Source organism: Mobula hypostoma, chromosome 4, assembly GCF_963921235.1.
Source record: "Mobula hypostoma chromosome 4, sMobHyp1.1, whole genome shotgun sequence".
Classification (NCBI taxonomy): Eukaryota; Metazoa; Chordata; class Chondrichthyes; order Myliobatiformes; family Myliobatidae; genus Mobula; species Mobula hypostoma.
The window spans coordinates 99,169,528-99,190,810 of NC_086100.1; the positions used below are offsets into that span (position 1 = coordinate 99,169,528).

Sequence of the window (21,283 nt, forward strand, 5' to 3'; positions counted from 1 at the left end):
GACAGACAAGAGAGCCCTGAGAAGGTTCTTGGGGATGGTGGGGGGGTACTATAGGAAGTTTTGCAAGTACTTTGCAGATATTACCCACCCTCTTACTAAGCTCTTGCCAAAGAATGCTAAGTTGGTATGGGACGACCCTTGTTATCTTGGTCCGGACAAAAACCACTGAGAAGTTACACTGATCACAACTCATTAGTGTTTTTGGCCACTATGAAGTTTGCTAAGTTGGAGCCTGATTTTAGAGGATTATTAAAATAACACATATAAAAGGAACGGAAAATGTGATTGCTGACTGTCAGTCAAGGTGTTCGCAACTTAAAATTCTCTGTATTAGCCAAATAGCTAATGAACATGTATATTTGTGTGTATCTAATAATGTATTCATGCCTATAATTTTTATCCCGGTAAAAATCCTTTGAAGGGTATGGGTGTGACCAAGTTATCAGAAGATTGATGCCGATAAGAGAGATAAAAAAGAGACAAATGGGGGAAACATTCAAAATGCTAATAAGAGAGAGACGAGAGAGATTAACGAAAAGAGACACAGTCCGAGTATTGTTTAGACCAGTTGCTTTGAACCTGAACTATTTGAAGTTTGATGGACAGGCAATACCCCAGCAGGGGGATAAAAGGAACAGGTTCGCTAAGGCAAGCGACACACCACGACACTACGAGATAACGAGACCCTGGAAAAGCGGTGTGCCCCCACAAGTTGGTGAGAGTTTTGGAGGTCTGGTCGCGGGACCGACCATAGATGCACAGGGTGAGAAGCTACGATCGGCGGGAACCTGGTGTGTGTGTCCGCCCTTGCCTGGGTGCCGGGTTCACCACAGAAGAACGATTGTATCCGGAACGGAGGTGTCACAGTCGGTGACCTCAGAAGACATTATAAAGGGCTTGCGCCGAAAGCTAACTGTGAGGAATATCAAAGGTCTGTTGAATCCGATTTGAATATCAGCATTCGCTCTTTCTCTCTCCCCAACGGCACAACAGCGATTACTGCGAACTGAACTAAACTGAATTGAACTCTGAGTCACTTGAGACTGATCATTTTACCCCTAGACTGCGATAGAGCTTGATTGATCCTATTATCCTAGTTCTGTGTACATGTGTGTTTTATCATTGCTAACCCGTTGCATTTATATCCTTACGTTTAGAGTACTGTGTTACTTATTTCTTTAATAAAACTTACTTAGTTCCAGTAATCCAGACTCCAACTAAGTGGTCCATTTCTGCTGGTTTGGCAACCCAGTTACGGGGTACGTAACACAATGTAAAAAGGAGTGGCCCCAACACGGACCCCTGTGGAACACCACTGGTAACCGGCAGCCAACCAGAATAGGATCCCTTTATTCCCACTCTCTGTTTCCTGCCAATCAGCCAACGGTCTATCCACGTATGTAACTTTCCCATAATTCGATGGGCTCTTGTTAAGTAGCCTCATGTGTGGCACCTTGTCAAAGGCCTTCTGAAAATCCAAATATACAACATCCACTGCATCTCCCTTGTCTAGCCTACTGGTAATTTCCTCAAAAAGTTGTAATAGGTTTGTCAGGCAGGATTTTCCTTTAAGGAATCCATGCTGAGTTCTGCCTATCTTGTCATATACCTCCAAGTACTCTGTAATCTCATCCTTGACAATCGACTCCAACAACTTCCCAACCACCGATGTCAAGTTAACAGATCTATAATTTCCTTTTTGCTTCCTTGCCCCCTTCTTAAATAGCGGAGTGACATTTGCAATCTTCCAGTCCTCCGGAACCATGCCAGAATCTATCGACTTTTGAAAAATCATCGCTAATGCCTCCGCAATCTCCATAGCTACTTCCTTCAGAACACGCGGGTGCATTCCACCTGGTCCGGGAGATTTATCTACCTTGTTACGTACCCCGTAACTGGGTTGCCAAACCAGCAGAAATGGATCACTCAGTTGGAGTCTGGAGTACTAGAACTAAGAAAGTTTTATTAAAGAAACAAGCAACACAGTAATCGAAAGGATAATAAATGCAACAGTTCAGCGATTATAAACACACATGTGCACAGAATTAAGATAACAGCATCAATCAAGCTCTATCGTTGTCTAGGGGTAAATGACCAAATTTCAAAGTGACTCAAAGTTCAGTCCAGTTTAGTAGTTCAGTTCGCAGTAATCGTTTCCATGGCGATGGACAACGTGGGGGGAGAGAGAGAGGGAACAGGAACAAGTGATCATTCAGACACGGCTTCACTCACAGACCGGCGATATTGCTCACAAGCAGCTTTTGGGCAGGTCCTTGGTGATGTCACCTGAGGTCACCGACTGTGACCCCTCCTCCAGATGCGGTCGATCCTCTGCAGTGAACCCGGCACCCAGGCAAGGGCGGACACACACCGGGTTCCCGCTGATCGTACCTTTCCACCCTGGCCGTTGTCTGGTACTTCCCACCGACTCGTGAGAGGCGTACCGCTTCCAGGGTCTCGTTACCTCGGGTGGCATGTGTGTCCTGCCTTAGCGAACCTGTCCCTTTTTATCCCCCTGCTGGGGTATCGCCTGTCCATCACTTCAAACAGTTCAGGGTTCAAAGGGGGAGCCGCTCCAGACAGCTCTCTACACATCTCCAGGTGCTGTTTCATTGTGTCCCTTATCTCTCTTTCCCCTGAGGGCAGGTGGCAGACCACTTGCTGATGTCACTGATGCTAACCCAGGCCAGCAAACATCCTAATTTTATGTGTATTCTCGTCACAACCTTTAGACTATTCAGCTTCCTGAGTACTTTCTCTGTCGTAATTGTGACTGTACACACTTCTCTTCCCTGCCACCCTTGAGTGTCCGGTATTCTGCTGATGTCTTCCTCAGTGAAGACTGATGCAAAATACTCGTTCAGTTCCTCTGCCATCTCCTTATCTCCCATTACAATTTCTCCAGCATCATTTTCTATCGGTCCTATATCTACTCTCACCTGTCTTTTACTCTTTATATACTTGAAAAAGCTTTTAGTATCCTCTTTGATATTATTTGCTAGCTTCCTTTCATAGTTAATCTTTTCCCTCTTAATGACCTTCTTGGTTTCCTTTTGTAAGGTTCTAAAAACTTCCCAATCCTCTGTCTTCCCACTAATTTTTGCTTCCTTGTATGCCCTCTCCTTTGCTTTAACTTTGGCTTTGACTTCGCTTGTCAACCACTGATGCATCCTTTTTCCACTCGAAAATTTCTTCTTTTTTTGGAATATACCTGTTTTGCACCTTCCTCACTTCTCGCATAAACTCCAGCCACTGCTGCTCTGCTGTCTTTCCCACCAGTGTCCCTTTCCAGTCAACTTTGGCCAGTTCCTCTCTCATGCCACTGTAATTTCCTTTACTCCACTGAAATACCGACACATCAGATTTCGGCTTCTCTTTTTCAAATTTCACAGTGAAGTCAATCGTGTTATGATCACTGCCTCCTAAGGGTTCCTTCACCTCAATCTCTCTAATCGCCTCTGCTTCATTACACAATACCCAATCCAGTACAGCCGATCCCCTAGTGGGCTCAACAACAAGCTGTTCTAAAAAGCCATCTCGCAGACATTCTACAAATTCTCTCTCTTGAGATCCAGTGCCGACCTGATTTTCCCAATCCACTTGCATGTTAAAATCCCCCACAATTATCATAACATTGCCCTTCTGACAAGCCTTTTCTATTTCCAGTTGTAATTTGTAGTCCACATCCCTGCAGCTGTTTGGAGGCTTATAAATAACTGCCAACAGGGTCCTTTTACCCCTGCTATTTCTTAGCTCAACCCATAAAGATTCTGCACCTTCTGATCCTATATCACTTCTTTCTAATGATTTAATATCATTTCTTACCAATAAAGTCACGCCTCCCCCTCTGCCTACCTTCCTATCCTTCCGATACACCGTGTATCCTTGGATGTTCAGCTCCCAGAGACATGCATCCTTTAGCCAGGTCTCAGTGATGGCCACAATATCATACCTGCCAATCTGTAGCTGTACGACAAGGTCATCCACCTTATTCCTTATGCTGCGGGCATTTAAGTATAACACCTTAAGACCAGTATTTGATACTTTTTGCTTTGATTTCACTGCAACTTTATTGCACTGCAGCTCATTCCAATGGCTACAAGTTTGCCCCACCACCTGCCTGTCATTCCTGACATCTTTACTGCTCACTACAACATCTGGCACCAATCAAAATTGGGGAAATTAAAGTCACTTAAAGGTGAAGATAGATGCATAATCAGTAAGTCAGCACATGTATATGAGAATAACTATGTATGCTTTAAAATGTATTTTAACAATTTTCTTTTGTCTCTTTTAGTTCCACAGTTGGTGTATGGTGGAAACCTGGATTTCTTGGTGTTTGATTACCTGTCTGAAATCACCATGTCTTTGCTCACTGCTGCTAAAGCCAAATCACCTGTGAGAACATGTTTCTGCTTTGAAAATAGCTGGCATGTAGTCATGATGCAGTCCACAATGTTATTTCAAAGGTCCTTTTGTTGGAGGGAGGGTTGCAAAGCAAAATGGGAGCAATAGAATACCATCCTTAATTAGTGGGACAGGTTAGTTCATTCTAGGGTAGACTTCCTGCCATTTTCTTTTAGTTCAGCTTTCAAGAGGGGTGCCAGTTTAGGTAGATAAGTAAAAAAAAATTTAATGTAATTTCTTCATCTTACAAAGTGACCTGGAATAGTGTTTATTTTCCTTCAGTTCACTGAAACCCTCAGCTTCAGAGTTATTACTGGGTGGTGTAATTTCAGACTGATTAGTCTTATTCTAGTTGTATTCCCCACTGTAGAAATGAACAATTCCCAGCATTTAGTTAGATACACAATAAATGGTTAGGCCCTGGGAAGTGTTGTAGAACAGCGAGACCTAGTGGTATAGCTACGTAATTCTGTCAAAGCAGCCACAGCAGGATGGTGACGAAGGTGTTTGGCATGTTTGTGTACAGGAGATAGTCTTATTATTATAGCTGTTGATAAGACGTTGGTAAGGACACATTTGGAGAGCTGCGTGCAGTTCTGGGTTTATAAGGTAGCCAGGAAGGAGCTTAAGAAAGGAATTAAAGAGATCTAGAAGAGGACATGAGAAGGCCTTAGCGAATAGGATTAATGAAATCTCCCTGGTGTTGGACACGTGTTGAATAGGTGGATGAGTAGAGTGAGGATAGGACAACTCATTGCTAAAGGGGAAAGATATGCCTAAATTCAGAGAAGGTGGGGTAGGTCGTTAATGAGTACTTTGCTTCAGTGTTCACTAGTGAGAGGGACCTTGACGAATGTGAGGTCAGCATAGAATAGTCTAATATGCTGGAGCATATTAAGGTTAAGAAAAAGGCATTGTTGGAGTTTTTGAAAAGCATTAGGATAGATAAGTCCCCAGGACCAGACAGGATATACCCCAAGTTACTACAGGACACGAGGGAAGAGATTGCTGTGGTTTTAACAATAATCTTTGAGTCCTCATGGACCATAGGAATAGTACCAGAGGTTTTGGAGGATGGCAAATGTTGTACTTTTGTTCAAGAAGGGTTATAAGGATAATCCTGGGAATTATAGACCAGTGAGTCGTACGTCAGTGGTGGGAAAGCTAATGGAGAAGATTCTTATTGACAGAATTTACGTGCATTTGGAGAGCATAGTCTTACTAGGGAGAGTGAGCATGGCTCTGTGAGGGATAGGTCATGATTGGTATTTTTGAAGAAGTAATAAAAGAAATTCATGAAGGTAGAGTGGCTGATGTGGTGTACGTGGATTTTACTAAGGTGCTTGACAAGGTTCCCCATGGTAGTTTCATTCAGAAAGTCAGGAGGCAGGGGTCCATAGAAACCTGGCTCATGGATTCGGAATTGGCTTGCCACGGAAGGCAGAGGTGGTTCGATGGAGTGTGTTTTGCCAGGAGGGCGGTGGCAAGTGCTGTTCTGCAAGGATTTGTTCTGGAATCCCTGCTCTTTGAGATTTTTATAAATGACTTGGATAATGAAGTGGAAAGGGAGTCAGTAAGTTTTCAGATGACAAAGGTTGCCGTTGGTTTCAATGGACATAGGATTCAGAGCTGGGCTGACAAGTGCCAGATAGAGTGAAGTGATACATTTTCAAACTGGAAGCCAGAGTACATGGCAGCATTCTTAGCAGTCTAGTCCATTGATCCAGTGTAAGTTGAAAGGGAGTTTAAGAAGGCATATACTGTGTTGGCTTTCATTATGTGCAAAGGTTGAGCGGGCTGTGGAGTAAAGGAGGATGAGAGACACTGTGATAGAGTTATATAAGACTATATGAATCATAGAGTGGACAGTCAGTGCCTTTTTTCCAAGGGCAGCAATGGCTAATACCAAAGGGCATCCTTTTAAGGTCATGGAGGGAAGCTTAGACGAGATGTTAAGAGTGTGGGAATTATCTGGAATGCACAACTTGAGGTGGTGGTTGAAGCTGATGCATTAGGTACATTTCAGAGACTTTTGGATAGGTACATGGGTGAAAGAAAATAGGGAGTTATGGGATATGTAGGAGGAAAGGGTTAGATTAATCATGGAGTATGAGTTTATATGGATTGAAAACATGAGCTTTGATAACGTGAATAACCAAGGTCTATTGAGGAGTCCAAAAGTGGAAGTACCAACTGTCCAAATGCCTCTTAAATGTGGTAATTGTACCCACCTCTGCCACCTCCCCGGAAGAGTTTTAAAATATGAGGGAAAGAAGGAAATATAAAAGGGACCTGATAGCCACCTTTTCATACAGAGGCTGGGGGTTGTATGGAATGAGCTGCCAGGGGAAGTGGTGGGGATGGATACAATTACCATATTTAAAAGACATTTGGGCAGTTACTTGGATAGGAAAGGTTTAGAAGGATCTGGGCCAAATGCAAACAAATGGGATGAACTTAGTTAAGGCAGCTTGGACAGCACAGATGAGTTGGGCTGAAGAGCTGGTGTCTGTCCTGTATGACTGAGATATTAAAATCAGCCTTTCTAGAAACTATCAAAGTGCAGGGGTTCTCTGGCTTATGAGTAACTCGACTAACAGAAATCTGACTTTATGCAACTTCTACTGTACACTTTAAAACATTTTTCAAGCTGGTAATAATAATGTTTCATGTTACTGATGACTGGATAGTATATGCTCCATTAATTTAATTATGAGTACCTTTAGGGTGATTATTTAATAACATGAAAGAAGTATAGCAGATGTAATTCAGTGTTTATGACTTGGGTTATTGTAGAAAATGGAAAAGTTGGCTTGGGGACAGTTCTCAGGAACGAAATCCTTGTGTAATATGGGGCTGCTGGTTTTCTCTTGATTTAGCATTTTCATTTGAAGTCTTGACTTAACCTTTTCTGTAACTGTCTAGAAACTTAGAGTTATGGTCACATCCTTCCCAAGTTATGGCAGTATTCTATTCCTTTGAACTACAATGGATTCTGGTTAATTGAGACACATCAGAACCAGTACATTTTGGCCCAATAATGTTGCTGCCCCAATAGGCTGAAGTTTCATGGAAATAGTTTAAAATGTACAATAGAAGACAAACTATTCTTGCTTCAAATCAGTGGATAAGGGTGTGTTCAGGAACTCATCAGAGGAGCTGAATGAATACATCACAGTTGCCATGGACTTTATAACAGCAGTCATAGATGAGTGTGTCCCCACAAAATCATTTAGTCTGCCTCAACCAGAAACCCTAAATGAACTATGAGATCTGCAATCTGCCAAGGGCCAGATCAATGGGATTCAGATTTGGTGACCAAGTAAAATACAAGAGAACCAGGTACAATCTCTGGAAAACCATTTCATGTGTGAAGTGCCAATTCAAGACCAAACTTGAATCACTGAAGGATGCTTGAATACTATCACCTATTACAAAGTGACATAAGTGATAATAAAGTTTCACTTGATGAACTCAAAGCCTTTTATGCTCATTTGACCTTCAAAACATGGAGGCACAGTGCCCAATGACTCTGATTTTAGTCTCTGAGGAGAATAAACCACGGAAAGCATCCAGCTCAGATTGAGTACCTGGCCAAGTACTAAAGACCTGTGCTAATCAACTATTCATTTTGATTTGTTGCTGTGTGAATCTCCTCTGGCTGCTAGTGCTCTAATATATTCTGCATAATTGGCTGAACTTTCTATGTTGTGTGACAGATGCAGAAAAGTGAATTTGTTCGCTTCTGTCATCATTTTGACTCTTATATAATGGAAATCATCTCCACTTCCTCCATGTGTGTTTCATGTACCCTTAAGCCATTTGGCTCTTTGCTTAAGAGCAGCCATTTCTCTGCTACTGAGTTATCAATGAAATGTCTTTTCTGGTTCTGCTATTCAGGATCTAAGTCACATCTTTATTTGTCCTGAAATGCTTCTCTGTTTCTTTTCTCCCACTTTAGTTTCATTCTCCCATAGTAAAGGAGGGTTGTGGAATTAACTTTCGTTAAAAGGCATGGACAGAGTGGATGTGGCAAAGTTGTTTCCCATGATGGAGGAGTCTAGTACGAGAGGGCATGACTTAAGGATTGAAGGGCGCCCTTTCAGAACAGAAATGCGAAGAAATTTTTTTAGTCAGAGGGTGGTGAATCTATGGAATTTGTTGCCACGGGCAGCAGTGAAGCCCAAGTCATTGGGTGTATTTAAGGCAGAAATTGATAGGTATCTGAGTAGCCAGGGCATCAAAGGTTATGGTGAGAAGGCAGGGGAGTGGGTCTAAATAGGAGAAAATGGATCAGCTCATGATAAAATGGCGGAGCAGACTCAATGGGCCGAATGGCCTACTTCTGCTCCTTTGTCTTATGGTCTAAAACCTCATGAAAAGGGAGAAAAGAGTATCTAGCTTTCAAAAAACTTGCCTTTCTCTGAAGGCTACAGTAGAAGTCTGAAATTCAAGCAGAAAAATGTGAAAATATTCTGCAAATCATGCAGGATGTGTGGAAAGTACTCATTCTTTCAGCAGAGCATATATCTCTTCCCTTGATTTGTATATGTGTGTGCAATGATGTTATCTAGTACTTAGTTTCAATGATAGCATGAAGTTCATTGAACACTTTTTAGCCATGATTTATTTGCAGATTTTCTGAAGTAACATAATCTGCTTTTTTCCTAGAATCTTGGATATGTACCTGATTTTGTGCAGACTGCAATGGCCCCATTTATTAAAGATATTCATAAAAGAGGTAAGAAGTTCTTTTTCTTCTTTTTCTTATAAACTTAATTACAGTTTATAATCTTTAAACCCATATAGCAGGTTACTTATCAAAAAGATGTGACTTGTATGCCATTAGAACATTATAGGCCCTTCAGCCCACAATGTTGTGCGTCCTTTTAACCTAGCCTATGATCAATTTTACTCTTCTCTCCCACTTGGCCTTCATTTTTCTACCATACAAGTGCCTATCTTAAGATTTTCTTAAATACCCCTATGTATCTACCTTTACCACAATCCCTAGCAGGGTTTTTCATGTGCCCATCATGCTCTGTATTAAAAAGGGTATCTCTGACGTCCCAGAGGAGATTGGACCATGGGAGAAAAGGAGGGGGGGGACATCAGGGGGAAGTGATAGGCAGGTGATAAGAAGAGGTAGGAGGGTGACAGAGTGGAGAATTGAAGAAGAGGGAAGGGGGTAGGGGAGAAAATTACCGGAAGTTAGAGAAATGAACATACATGCCATCTGACTGGAGACTACCTAGGTTGGAGGTATTGCTCTTCCAACCTGCGAGTTGCATCATTGTGGCAGAAGAAGAGCCCATGGATTGGCATGTCAGAATGGGAATGGGGATTGGAGTTAAAATGAGTTGCCACTGGGAAATGCTGCTTTTTGCAGATAGAGTGAAGGTGCTTGACAAAGTGGTTCCCCCAATCTACATTGCCTTTGTAGAGGAGACCACATTGGGAGCACAGGATACAGTAGGAGACTCCTGCAGATTCACAGGTGAAGTGTTGGCTCACCTGGAAGGACAGTTTATGCCCCTGAATGAAAGTAAGGGAGGAGGTGAATGGGCAGGTGTAACACACCTTCTGCTTGGATTTCTTGATGCATGTGCAAATGACTATATAACTCACTTTGAGGTGAAGGTAAGACCTCGAGTAATTTTTATCAGTGTTTGTTAAGAAGATGACTGCTGAAATTATATTGGTAGAAGTTAAAGATTATACAAGCAATGGATGGTATAAAAAGTTGTAGAGAGGATGAATACGTTTCTGAAGTTACATTAATTATTTTGTACTTCAGGAATCCGTGTGGTCTGCAATGCTGGTGGTGTGAACCCTTTGGCTTGTGCTGCAGCTCTGCAGAAGGTTGTTGAGAAAGCACAATTAGACATGAAGATTGCAGTTGTGACAGGAGATGATCTAATGTTGATGGTAAGTACAAACCATATTGGTTTGTATTAGAGGTCTATTCTGCCTCTTACACAGTTGTCTGTGATGTGCATAATTTTCAAAGTATCAACTTCCCAGAAATGGCTGATCTATAAAATATGCTTCAATTAAGCTTATAATTTCAGTTGTTGCTTAGCAATTTTTTATATAAACATACATTGCCATTAAGGTATAAAATGGTACTCGTTTGGGGGGAATTCCCAAAGTGGCTGACCTCCCATGTTCACTGAATTAAAATACTATTGATGCTGGAAATACTCAGCAGATCTGCAGCATTTGTGGTCAGAAACATTAGTCAGGGCACCCAGGAGGGACTGTTGCAGGGACTCTATCAACATCATTTGGGGTATTGTGTTCATTTCTAGTTGTCTCATTATAGAAAAGATGAAGAAACTTCAGAGAGGATGCAGAGGAGATTCACCAGGATACTGTCTGCATTAGAGAGCATGTCGTATGGGGATAGGATGAGTGAGACAGGGTGTTTTTCTTTGGAGTAGAGCATGATAGGACTTGATAGAGGTATACTAGATGATTAGTGGCATGCTGAGTGGACAACCAGTGCCTTTTTCCCAGGATGGAAATAGCTAATATGACAGGATAAAAAAAGGTGACTGGAGGAAAGTACAGAGGAGATGACAGAGGTTCGTGGTGAGTGCATGGGACGCACTGCCAGGGATGGTGGTAGAGGCAGATAAATTAGAGACACTGGAGAAACTCTACATAGGATGTAAGTGTTAGGTACATGGGATAAAAGTTTGGCACATCATGGACTGAAGGGCCTTTACTGTGTTATGTTCTATTAAATATTTAAAATTCATAAAAATCCTGGACCTTGTTGGTAGTATGGGGAAGAAAAATTGGAAGTTTCTTTTTCTAATTTTATGTATATTGCCATGCCTAACCTGGACTTTAAAAGCTGCATTGCTGATTTCATATTGTCCATCTACCTATAACCCAGATATTTTATCCACCCAACCTCTTCCTCTGGTTGGTTCCTTTTCTCTCCCTTAATGGTCTCATTATTCTTACTTAGCAGATTACAGCACTTGTAGTGTCTGTGTCTCTGCATCACCCTTCATCCTCTGTCTCCAATTTTAACCTTACTCTATCTGCCCTTGACTGCTTCCACCTGTCACCCAAATGCCTCTGTCTTGCGAATTCACTTTCTCCACCTTGCTTCTCCTGCCCATCATCCTTCACTCCTCTATGGGCCACATATTATCTACCAGCCCTCGTCGCCCTTAGTCCTGATGCATGGCCTTGACCCACAATGTTGACAATTGCCTTTCCATCTCAGATGCCTCTCGACCTGTTGAGTTCCTCCAGCTGTTTGTTCCTTGCTAATATTAAATAAGAAATGCACCTCTGACTAGAAAAGGAATCCCTAACTAGCTTGACAGCCCATTCTTAAACACAAAATAATCTGCAGATGCTGGGGTCAAAGCAACACTCACAACAACCCATTGTTGTACAGCACAGAACCATGCCCTTCAGCGCAACTGGTCCAAACCAGCAAAGATTCCCATCTAAGCAAGTCCCATTTGTCCAAGCTTTGTGCATGTCCCTCTATATTGTACATCTCTGTAAGGTCACCCTCATTCTTCTACATGTCAATGAAAAAAATTGCTTCACCTTTCTCCTCTAATTCTCTAATTCCTCTAGTTAATTCCTCTAGTCCTAGTAAAATCCTCAAAACTACACTGCACTCTTTCTCACTTAATGGCAACTTTCCTAAACTAGGATGACCAAAATTCAACACAATATTCTAAAGGTGGCCTCACCAGTATTAAATGGCCTCAGACCATTATGTTTGTATTGTGGATTTGAGTTCATCTGGTATATTTCAGATTTTGTTTATAAGGGTTACTTATAATTTTGTTTATAAGGGAGGCTATAAAATAACGTGGGTCAGGGTTAATGCTTGAGTAATACCAAAAAGTGATAAAATAAATCAGATAGGCAGACTTCAAGTGGATATTTGTGAGCCATAAATTTCCTCTGAGAATATAGTCCCATTTTGTATGCTTTATCAATCACGTTTCACATGGACATCCTGGAAAATGTTAGAAAAACATTGATGAGTCCATTGAAGATTGTTTATATTTTCATACAGAATTAACCCGTATTATATGTTGAGATGACAATAGAATCACAACGTATTATTACAAGTATAAGTTGTTTTTGATGTTTTATATTTAACTGTTTTGCTTTGTGCAATTCTACCTAAAATAAATATTAATCTTTTGCCCTAAGATTTTAAAAGGTAAATCGAGCAGTGTGTAATGTTCTTGTTTATGATTTTGTTTATTTTTAATACTAATTAAGTGAATTAACAAGTTTTCTGAATTTGTATATCCAGGAGTAAGAGATATGGCCTTTGACAATAGCATTCATATTAGTAATATTAATAATAATTCTCTTTTGCTTCTCATTAAGCATTGAATTACTTTTATGACTGCTTATCTCGCTGCTCATGTGCAGCATTCCATATTAAATTATCAAATTACGGTTCTTTATCAAATTACGGTATTGCTTTGCACTGTTGTAACTATATGTTATAATTATGTGGTTTTTGTCAGTTTTTCAGTCTTGGTCTGTCTTGTGTTTCTGTGATATCATACTGGAGGAACTTGGTATCATTTCTTAAAGCATGCATTACTAAATGACAATAAAAGAGGACTGCGTGTCCTCATAATCTAAAAAAAACTAAAAAAAAATTCAGATTAGTATTTTTATGCTTAGAATTCTAAATGATTTGAGTTAAGTTATTAGATTGCGCCTCTTGGTTCTGTGTTCTCCTATTAGACCGTAAGACATAGCGGCAGAATTTGACTCATCGATTCTGCACTGTCATTTGATTATAGCTGATTTGTTTTGCCCTCACAATTCCATTATCTTGACTTTTTCTGTAACCTTTGATGCCCTTACTAATCAAGAACCTGTCAACCTCCTCTTTAAATACACCCAGTGTTTCCACAGCTATCTGTGTCAATGAATTCCACAGATCCACCACTCTCTAGCTGAAGAAATTCCTCCTCATCTCTGTTCTAAAAGGATGTCCTTCTACCCTGAGGCTGTGCCCTTTGTCCCTAGACTCTCCTAGTATTGGAAACATCCTCTCCGTATCTACTGTAACTAGGCCTTTCAAAATTTGGTAAGTTTCATAGATATATTCCCTCCCCACGTTCTTCTAAACTCCAGTCAGCACAAGTCCAGAGCCATCAAATGCTCCACATATATTTCATTTCATTTGTATAAACCACCTTGCTGCACCAATGACAACATATCCTTTCATAGATATGGAGCCCAAAACTGCTCACAGTACTCTAAATATGGTCTGATTCTAAATATATGCCTTATAAAGTCTCAGTATTACATCCTTGTATTGTAGTCCTCTTAAAATGAGTACTAATATTCTTTCTGGAAGGAAGAAGCGTTCCTTCTTTATCTCAATGCCATATTTAATTATCTTAAACGGCCTAACCAGATAATTGAAATGCTCAAGAACTCTGGATGGTATAAATCCAAAAGTAGTACCACCAGATGATTGGCGGGTGGTGAATGATTCCTTTGTTCAAGAAAGGGAGTAGGGATAACCCTGGGGATTATAGACCAGTGAGTCTTACTACAATGGTGGGCAAATTTGCTGCATCGGCAAGTTTGCAGTGCCGGAGGTTCATGGCAGGGAGTTTTTCTTCCTTCTACCGTCTGCGTGAGATGATGGGACTTTCGAGAGACTTTGAGACTCCTTTTTTACTGTGCCCATGGTCTGTTCTTTATCAAATTACGGTATTGCTTTACACTGTTGTAACTATATGTTATAATTATGTGGTTTTTGTCAGTTTTTCAGTCTTGGTCTGTCTTGTGTTTCTGTGATATCATACTGGAGGAACTTGGTATCATTTCTTAAAGCATGCATTACTAAATGACAATAAAAGAGGACTGCGTGTCCTCATAATCTAAAAAAAAACTAAAAAAAAATTATTGGAGAAGGTTTTTATAGATGTAACCCTCAAGTTCAGCCAGCATGTGTTTGTCTAGGGCAAGACAGCCTCTGGCCCAGCCGAACGAAGAAATCTCATTTGTGTAGATGCTGCGTGATGTGTTGCCCGTACAAATCTGTACAGCAAAATGTCATACAGTACACCATATGCAATTAAATGATTGAACTTTATAAATCTTAATCTGATTTATAATCTTAATCTTTCTGTTAGTAAAGAAAATGAAAAGCAAAAGGGCCCATTTAATGAAACAGTCTGTTGTGCATGTTGGAGTTCATGGTTCTGTCTATTTGTTCCCTATTGACCTCCTCCGAGTGTTGCTGACCCTCGGACTCTCGCTCCAAGTCCACTCTGTCCGGCGGTCTACCAACTCTCTCCACTCATATCTTCTCTCCATTTCTCGCCAACAATCCCTTCTCTCAGACCCACAAGAAAGAACAATGGGCCTCTTATTGGATGGCACACATTCCAAAGCCCCAGTTATCTCTAGTCATAACCCAAACATTGCGACTACAGAGAAACCATTACATTAGCAGTGAAACATTACAGAGAGGCCATTACACTAGCATCGAAACCTTACAGCACGTTACATAGAATTTATGAGCATTTGGAGAAACATAGTCTGATTAAGGATAGTCAGCATGGCTTTGTGAGAGGTAGGTCATGTCTCATGAGCCTGATTGAATTCTTTGAGGATGTGACAAAGTACATTGATGAAAGTAGAGCAGTGGATGTGGTGTATATGGACTTCAGTAAGGCATTTGATAAGGCTGATTCAGAAAGTCAGGAGGCATAAGATCAGGGGAATCTTGGCTGTGTGGATTTAGAATTGTCTTGCCCATAGAAGGGAGAGTGTAGTTGTAAGTGGAGTGTATTTTGCCTGAGTTTGGTGACCTCCTGTGTTCTACACGGATCTACTCTCAGGACCCTCTACTCTTGTGATTTTTATAAAAGATTTGGATGAGGAAGTGCAAAAGTGGGTATGTAAGTTTGCAGATGAAAGGGAAGTTTGTGGAAATGTGGATAGTGTAGAAGGTCATCGGAGGTTACAACAGGACATCGACAGGATACAGAGCTGGTCTGAGAAGTGTCAGATGGAGTTCAATTTGGAAAAATGTGATGTGATTCATCTTGGAAGGTCAAACTTGAAGGCAGAATACAGGGTTAATGGCAGGATTCTTAGCAGTGTGGAGGGACAGCGGGATCTTGGAGTTCACATCCATATATCTCTCAAAGTTGCAGTGCAGATGATAATGTTGTTATGAAGGTGACTAGTCTGTTAGCCAGGGGATTGAGTTCAAGAGCTGCGAAGTAATGTTGCAGCTCTATAAAACCATGGTTAGACCACACTTGGAGTATTGTGTTCAGTTCATTATTGTAAGGATGTAGAAGCTTTTTAGAGGGTGCAGAGGAGATGTACCAGGATGCTGTCTGGATTAGAGGGCGTGTTTTATGAGGATAGGTTGAACAAGCTAGGGCTTTTCTATTTAGAGAGGATGAGAGATGACTTGACGGAGGTATACAAGATGACGAGACGCATAGATCGAGTGGACAGCCAGAGACTTTCCCAGGGCGTTAATATGAGAGGAATAACTTTAAAGTGGTTGGAGGAAAGTATCGGGGAGATGTCAGAGGTAAGTTTTTTTACACAGAGTAGTGGGTGCTTGGACATGCTACCAGGGGTGGTGGTAAAGGCAGATACATTAGAGACATTTAAGAGATATAGATAGGCACATAGATGAAAGAAAAATGGAGGGCTATGTGGTAGGGAAGGGTTAGTTTAATCTTGGAGTTGTAAAGGATGGCACAGCATTCTGTAAAGAGCCGGTACTGTGCTGTGCTATGTTGTGTGATCTACATCCCTCTCTATTCTTTGTTAACCTTCTACAAGATCCACAAAGCCACTAATCTTTACAGCAACTGCAGACGTAATAACCCACCCATCCATACTTTCTCCCAGATCATTTATGCATATTACAAACATCAACGCCCCAGTGCAGATCCTTATGGAAACAGCACTACTCACGAGCTGCATCCAGAATAAGTCCCATCAACTGCCGTCATCTGTCTTCTAGAGCAAATCTATTTTAATCTAAACAGCTGAGTCACCTTACATCTCATGCATCTTAATCTTTTGAATGAACCTACCATTTTGGACCTTGTTTAGTGCCTTCCTAAATTCCCCAAGTACAACATCCACAGCTCTTCCTTCATCAATCACCTTTGTCATCTCCTCAAAAAACAGTCAAATTCGTAAGATATGACCAAACAAAGCCATGGTGACTGTCCTTAATTGGGACACACTTTTCCAAATGTTCATAAATCTTGTCCCTAAGAATCGTCTCTAATAGCCTCCCTACCACTGATGTGAAGCACTGTCACACCAAAGTTGAGGGGTGATCTGACAGAGATATACAACATTGATTTAGATTTAGAGATAAAGCATGGTAACAAACCCTTGCAGGCCAACAAACCTGCACTGCAATTACAACCATGTGACCAATTAACCTAAGACCACACAGCAACAAGGAAACCCGCATGGTCACGGAGAATGTGCAAACTCCTTATGGAGAGCAGTGGAATTGAACCTGCGTTGCTACCCCTATAATAGCATTAGGCTAATGGATACGAAACCATGCCACCCAACGTTTGGAAGTACACAGAGTAGAGCGTACATCAGGCATAAGAGCACATTTAGGCCATTTGGCCCATCAAGTCTGCTCCTCCATTCAGTCATGGCTAATTTATTATCCCTCTCAACCCTATTGCCCTTGTGCCCTTTGATGCCTTTACTAACCAAGAACCTATCAATCTCCACAACAGCTATCCATGGCAATGAATTCCACAGATTCACCACCCTCTGACGAAAGAATTTCCTCCTCTAGAGTTCTAGAGGGATGTCTATTCTGAGGCTGTGCCCTCCGAATAATTGAATTCATACAGCAATCTGAGAGGGAGAAGCATAACTCACATGTATCAGTATCACAATGGAATAAAGGGAATTACAGAGGCATGAGAGAGGAGTTTGCTAAGGTGGATTGGAGGAGGATACTGACAGGGATGACGGCAGAGCAGAGATGGCTGAAGTTTCTGGGAATAGTTCACAAGGCACAGGATAGATATGTCGCACAGAAGTAGTTGTTCTCAAATAGCAGGGGTAGGCAACCGTGGCTGACAAGGGAAGTTAAGGACTGCATAAAAGCCAAGGAAAGGGCATATAAGGTAGCAAAAGTGAGTGGGAAGTAGGATGATTTGGAAGCTTTTAAAATTCAACAAAAGACAACCAAAAAAGCTATAAGAAAGGAAAAGATGAAGATTGAGGGCAAATTAGCCAATAATATAAAGAGGATACTAGAAGTTTTTTTTCAGTTATATAAAGAGTAAAAGGGGGGTGAGAGTTAATATTGGACCACTGGAAAATGATGCTGGTGATGTAGTAATGGGGGACAAAGAAATGGCAGATGAATTTAATGGATTCTTTGCATCTCTCTTCACTGTGGAAGACACTAGCAGTGTGCCAGAGGTCTGTAAGTATCAGGGAGCAGGAGTGAGTGCCATTGCTATTACAAAGGAAAAAGTACTAGGCAAACTGAAAGGTCTTAAGGTGGATAAATCAACTGGACCAGATGGACTACATCCCAGAGTCCTGAGAGAGGTTGCTGAAGAGGTGACGGATGTGTTGGTCATGATCTTTCAAGAATCACTTGATTATGGCATGGTACCGAAGGACTGGAAGATTGCAAATGCCACTCCAATCTAAGACGGGAGGAAGGTAAAAGAAAGGAAATTATTGGCCAGTTAGCAAAGCCTCAGTGATTGGAAAGTGTTGGAGTCTATTATTAAGGATGAGGTTTCAGGGTACATTAGACTATTGATATAATGAGTCAAAGTCAGCATGATTTCTATAAAGGGTGGACAAAGGAGAGGCAGTGGATTTCATTTACTTGGATTTTCAGAGGCATTTGATAAGATGCCACATTTGAGGCTGCTTAACAAAATAAAATCCTCTGGTGTTACAGGGAAGATACTGGCATGGATCAAGGAATGGCTGACAGGCAGGAGACAACCAGTAGGAATAAAAGGGACCTTCCCTGGTTGGCTGCCAGTGACTAGTGCTTTTCCTCAGGGTCAGTATTGGGACCGCTGCTTTTTACATTGTTTGTCAATGATTTGGATAATGGGATTGATGGCTTTGTGGCAAAGTTTGCAGATGATACAAAGATAACTGGAGGGATAGACAGTGCTAAGGAAGCAATACAATTGCAGCAGGACTTAAACAAATTGAAAGAATGGACAAAAAAATGGCAGATTGGATACAGTGTTGGTGAATGTATGATAACATATTTTGGTAAAAGGGACAATAGTCTAAATGGGGAGAAGGTTCAAACAACAGAGGTGCAGAGGGACTTAGGAGTCCTTAGGCAAGACTCCCAAAAGGTTAATTTACAGGTTGAGTCTATGATAAAGAAAGCAAATGCAACGTTGGCATTTATTTCAAGAGGAATAGAATATAAAAGCAAAAAGATAATGCTGAGCCTTTATAAGACACTAGTCAGGCTGCACTTGGAGTATTGTCAACAGTTTTGGGCCCCATATCTCAGAAAGGATGTATTGTCATTGGAGACAGTCCAGAGGAGGTTCATGAGCATGATTCCAGGAATGAAGGGGTTAACATGTGAGGAGCGTTTGGTAGCTTTGCCTGTACTCACTGGAATTTAGCAAAATGTGAGGGGATTTTGTTGAATCCTACCGAATGTTGCAAGGACTAGATAGGGTGGACGTGGAGAGGATGTTACCTCTGGCGTGGGTATCCAGAACTAGAGGGCACAGCCTCAAAATCGAGGGGGCAACCTATTAGAACAGAAGTAAGGAGGATTTTTTCGATCTAGAGAAGAGTAAATCGATGGAATGCTGTGCCACAGACAGCTGTGGAGACCAAGTCCGTGGGTATATTTGAGAGGAATTTGATAGTTTCCAATCGGTTAGGGCATCACATGATATGGTGAGAAGGCAGGTGTATGAAGTTGAGAGGAATCCAGGATCAGCCATGATGGAATGGCGGAACAAACTCGATGGCTGAATGGCCTGATTCTGCTCCTATGTCTTGTGGTCCTCGACTCCCCTACTATGGGAAAGATCCTCTCCATGCCCACTCCATCTAGGCCTTTCAATATTCTATACTTTTCAATGAGATCCCCTCCCATTCTTCTAAACTGCAAATTTAGTTCAGAACTATCAAACCCTCCTCATATATTAAACCTTTCATTCCTAGGATCATTTCAATTCCTAGTGTCATTTCTCGACACTTCTCAATCCTAACACATCCTTTCTTGGATAAGGGGCCCAAAACTGCTCACAGTATTCCAAATATGGCCTGACCAATGCCCTATAAAGCCTCAGCATGATATTCTTAGTTTTGTATTCTAGTCCTTTTGCAATGAATGCTAACATTGGATTTGCTTCCTTACTACCAACTCAACCGGCAAGTTAACCTTTATGAAGTCCTGCACTAGGACTTCCAAGTGGGAGGGAGAGGAGCCACAGGTTGTGGTACATATAGGTACTGTCATGTGTGACGCCAAGCAGAGGTACCGGACAGATGATGCTAATGAGAGAGATAAGAAAGACAATGGAGAAACATTCAAAATGCTAATAAGAGAGAAGAGAGGGATTAACAGGAAAGAAACACAATTCAGATATTGACAGACCGGTTGCTTTGAACCTGAACTGTTTGAAGTTTGATGGACAGGTGATACCCCAGCAGGGTGATGAAAGGAGCAGGTTTGCTAAGGCACGACACACCACAAGACCCTGGAAAGAGCAGTGTGCCCCTCCAAGTTGGTGGGAGTTTGGAGGACCAGTTCACGGGAACCAACCAGAGGCTCACAGGGTGTAAAGGGACGATCGGTGGGAACCTGGGGTGTTTGTCCGCCCTTGCCTGGGTGCCGGGTTCACCGCAGAAGAACAGTCGTATCCGAAACGGAGGGGTCAGAGTCGGTGACCACAGCGGGATTAGAAGACATCAAAAGGTCTGCCTGAAACCAAATTGCATCTCTCTCTCTTTCTCTCCTCTCCTCTCCCCTCCCCTCTCCTCTCCTCCCCTCCCCTCCCCTCCCCTCTCCTCTCCTCTCCTCTCCTCCCCTCCCCTCCCCTCCCCTCCCCTCTCCTCTCCTCTCCTCTCCTCTCCTCTCCTCTCCTCTCCTCTCCTCTCCTCTCCTCTCCTCCCCTCCCCTCCCCTCCCCTCCCCTCCCCCACCCCCAGCCAATGGTACGACAACAGCGATTACTGTGAACGGCACTAAACTGAACTGAACTCTGCTTCACTTAAGACTGATCATTTTACCCCTAGACTGCGATAGAGCTTGGTTGATTCCTATTACCCTAGTTCGGTGTATATGTGTGTATTATCATTGCTAACCTGTTACATTTATATCCTTACGATTAGTGTACTGTATTACTTATTTCTTTAATAAAACTTTATTAGTTCCTAGTAATCCAGAGTCCAACAAGCGTACCATTTCTGCTGGTTTGGCAACCCAGTTACGGGGTACGTAACATAAGTGGGGGCTCGTCCGGGATTTTGAACGCCAAAATTTGGGACTGGGTAAATCGATTGGGTTAAAATTCCCAAAAGAAAAAAGAGGGCAAACAGCAGAAATGGAGATTGAGGAATTTCTAAAGGCGCCAACCTTGGAGACATTAGAGGATGCCAGGAAATCAGAATTGACGACTGTTGCAAAATGGTTGAATCTTTTTAAGGGAAGCCGACAATGAGGAGAATGGAGATGCACAGAACTATGGTTGAGCATTATGTATCTAAAGGTGTGTTTCCCCACGGGGAGCTGGAGGTGGTGTCTATGAGCAAACCTGGTGGAGAAGCAGTGCAGCTGCAGATGGAAAAATTAAGACTCGAGCTCGAGTTCCGAGTAA

General features: G+C 41.9%; 1 protein-coding gene across 11 annotated transcripts in view; it reads left to right on the forward strand.

The window, feature by feature from the left end:
* Positions 1-21,283, forward strand: part of LOC134345510 (uncharacterized) — a 267,873-nt gene that overhangs the window by 48,814 nt on the left and 197,776 nt on the right. For all 11 annotated transcript variants that reach the window (XR_010017712.1, XM_063046270.1, XM_063046269.1 and 8 more), the window contains 3 exons: positions 4,298-4,398; positions 9,079-9,148; positions 10,205-10,335. Coding sequence is in view for 10 of the 11 variants with exons in the window: in XM_063046269.1 (XP_062902339.1) it covers positions 4,298-4,398; positions 9,079-9,148; positions 10,205-10,335 (302 nt within the window). In the remaining variant the exon portion in view is untranslated. The remainder of the gene's footprint in view (positions 1-4,297; positions 4,399-9,078; positions 9,149-10,204; positions 10,336-21,283) is intronic.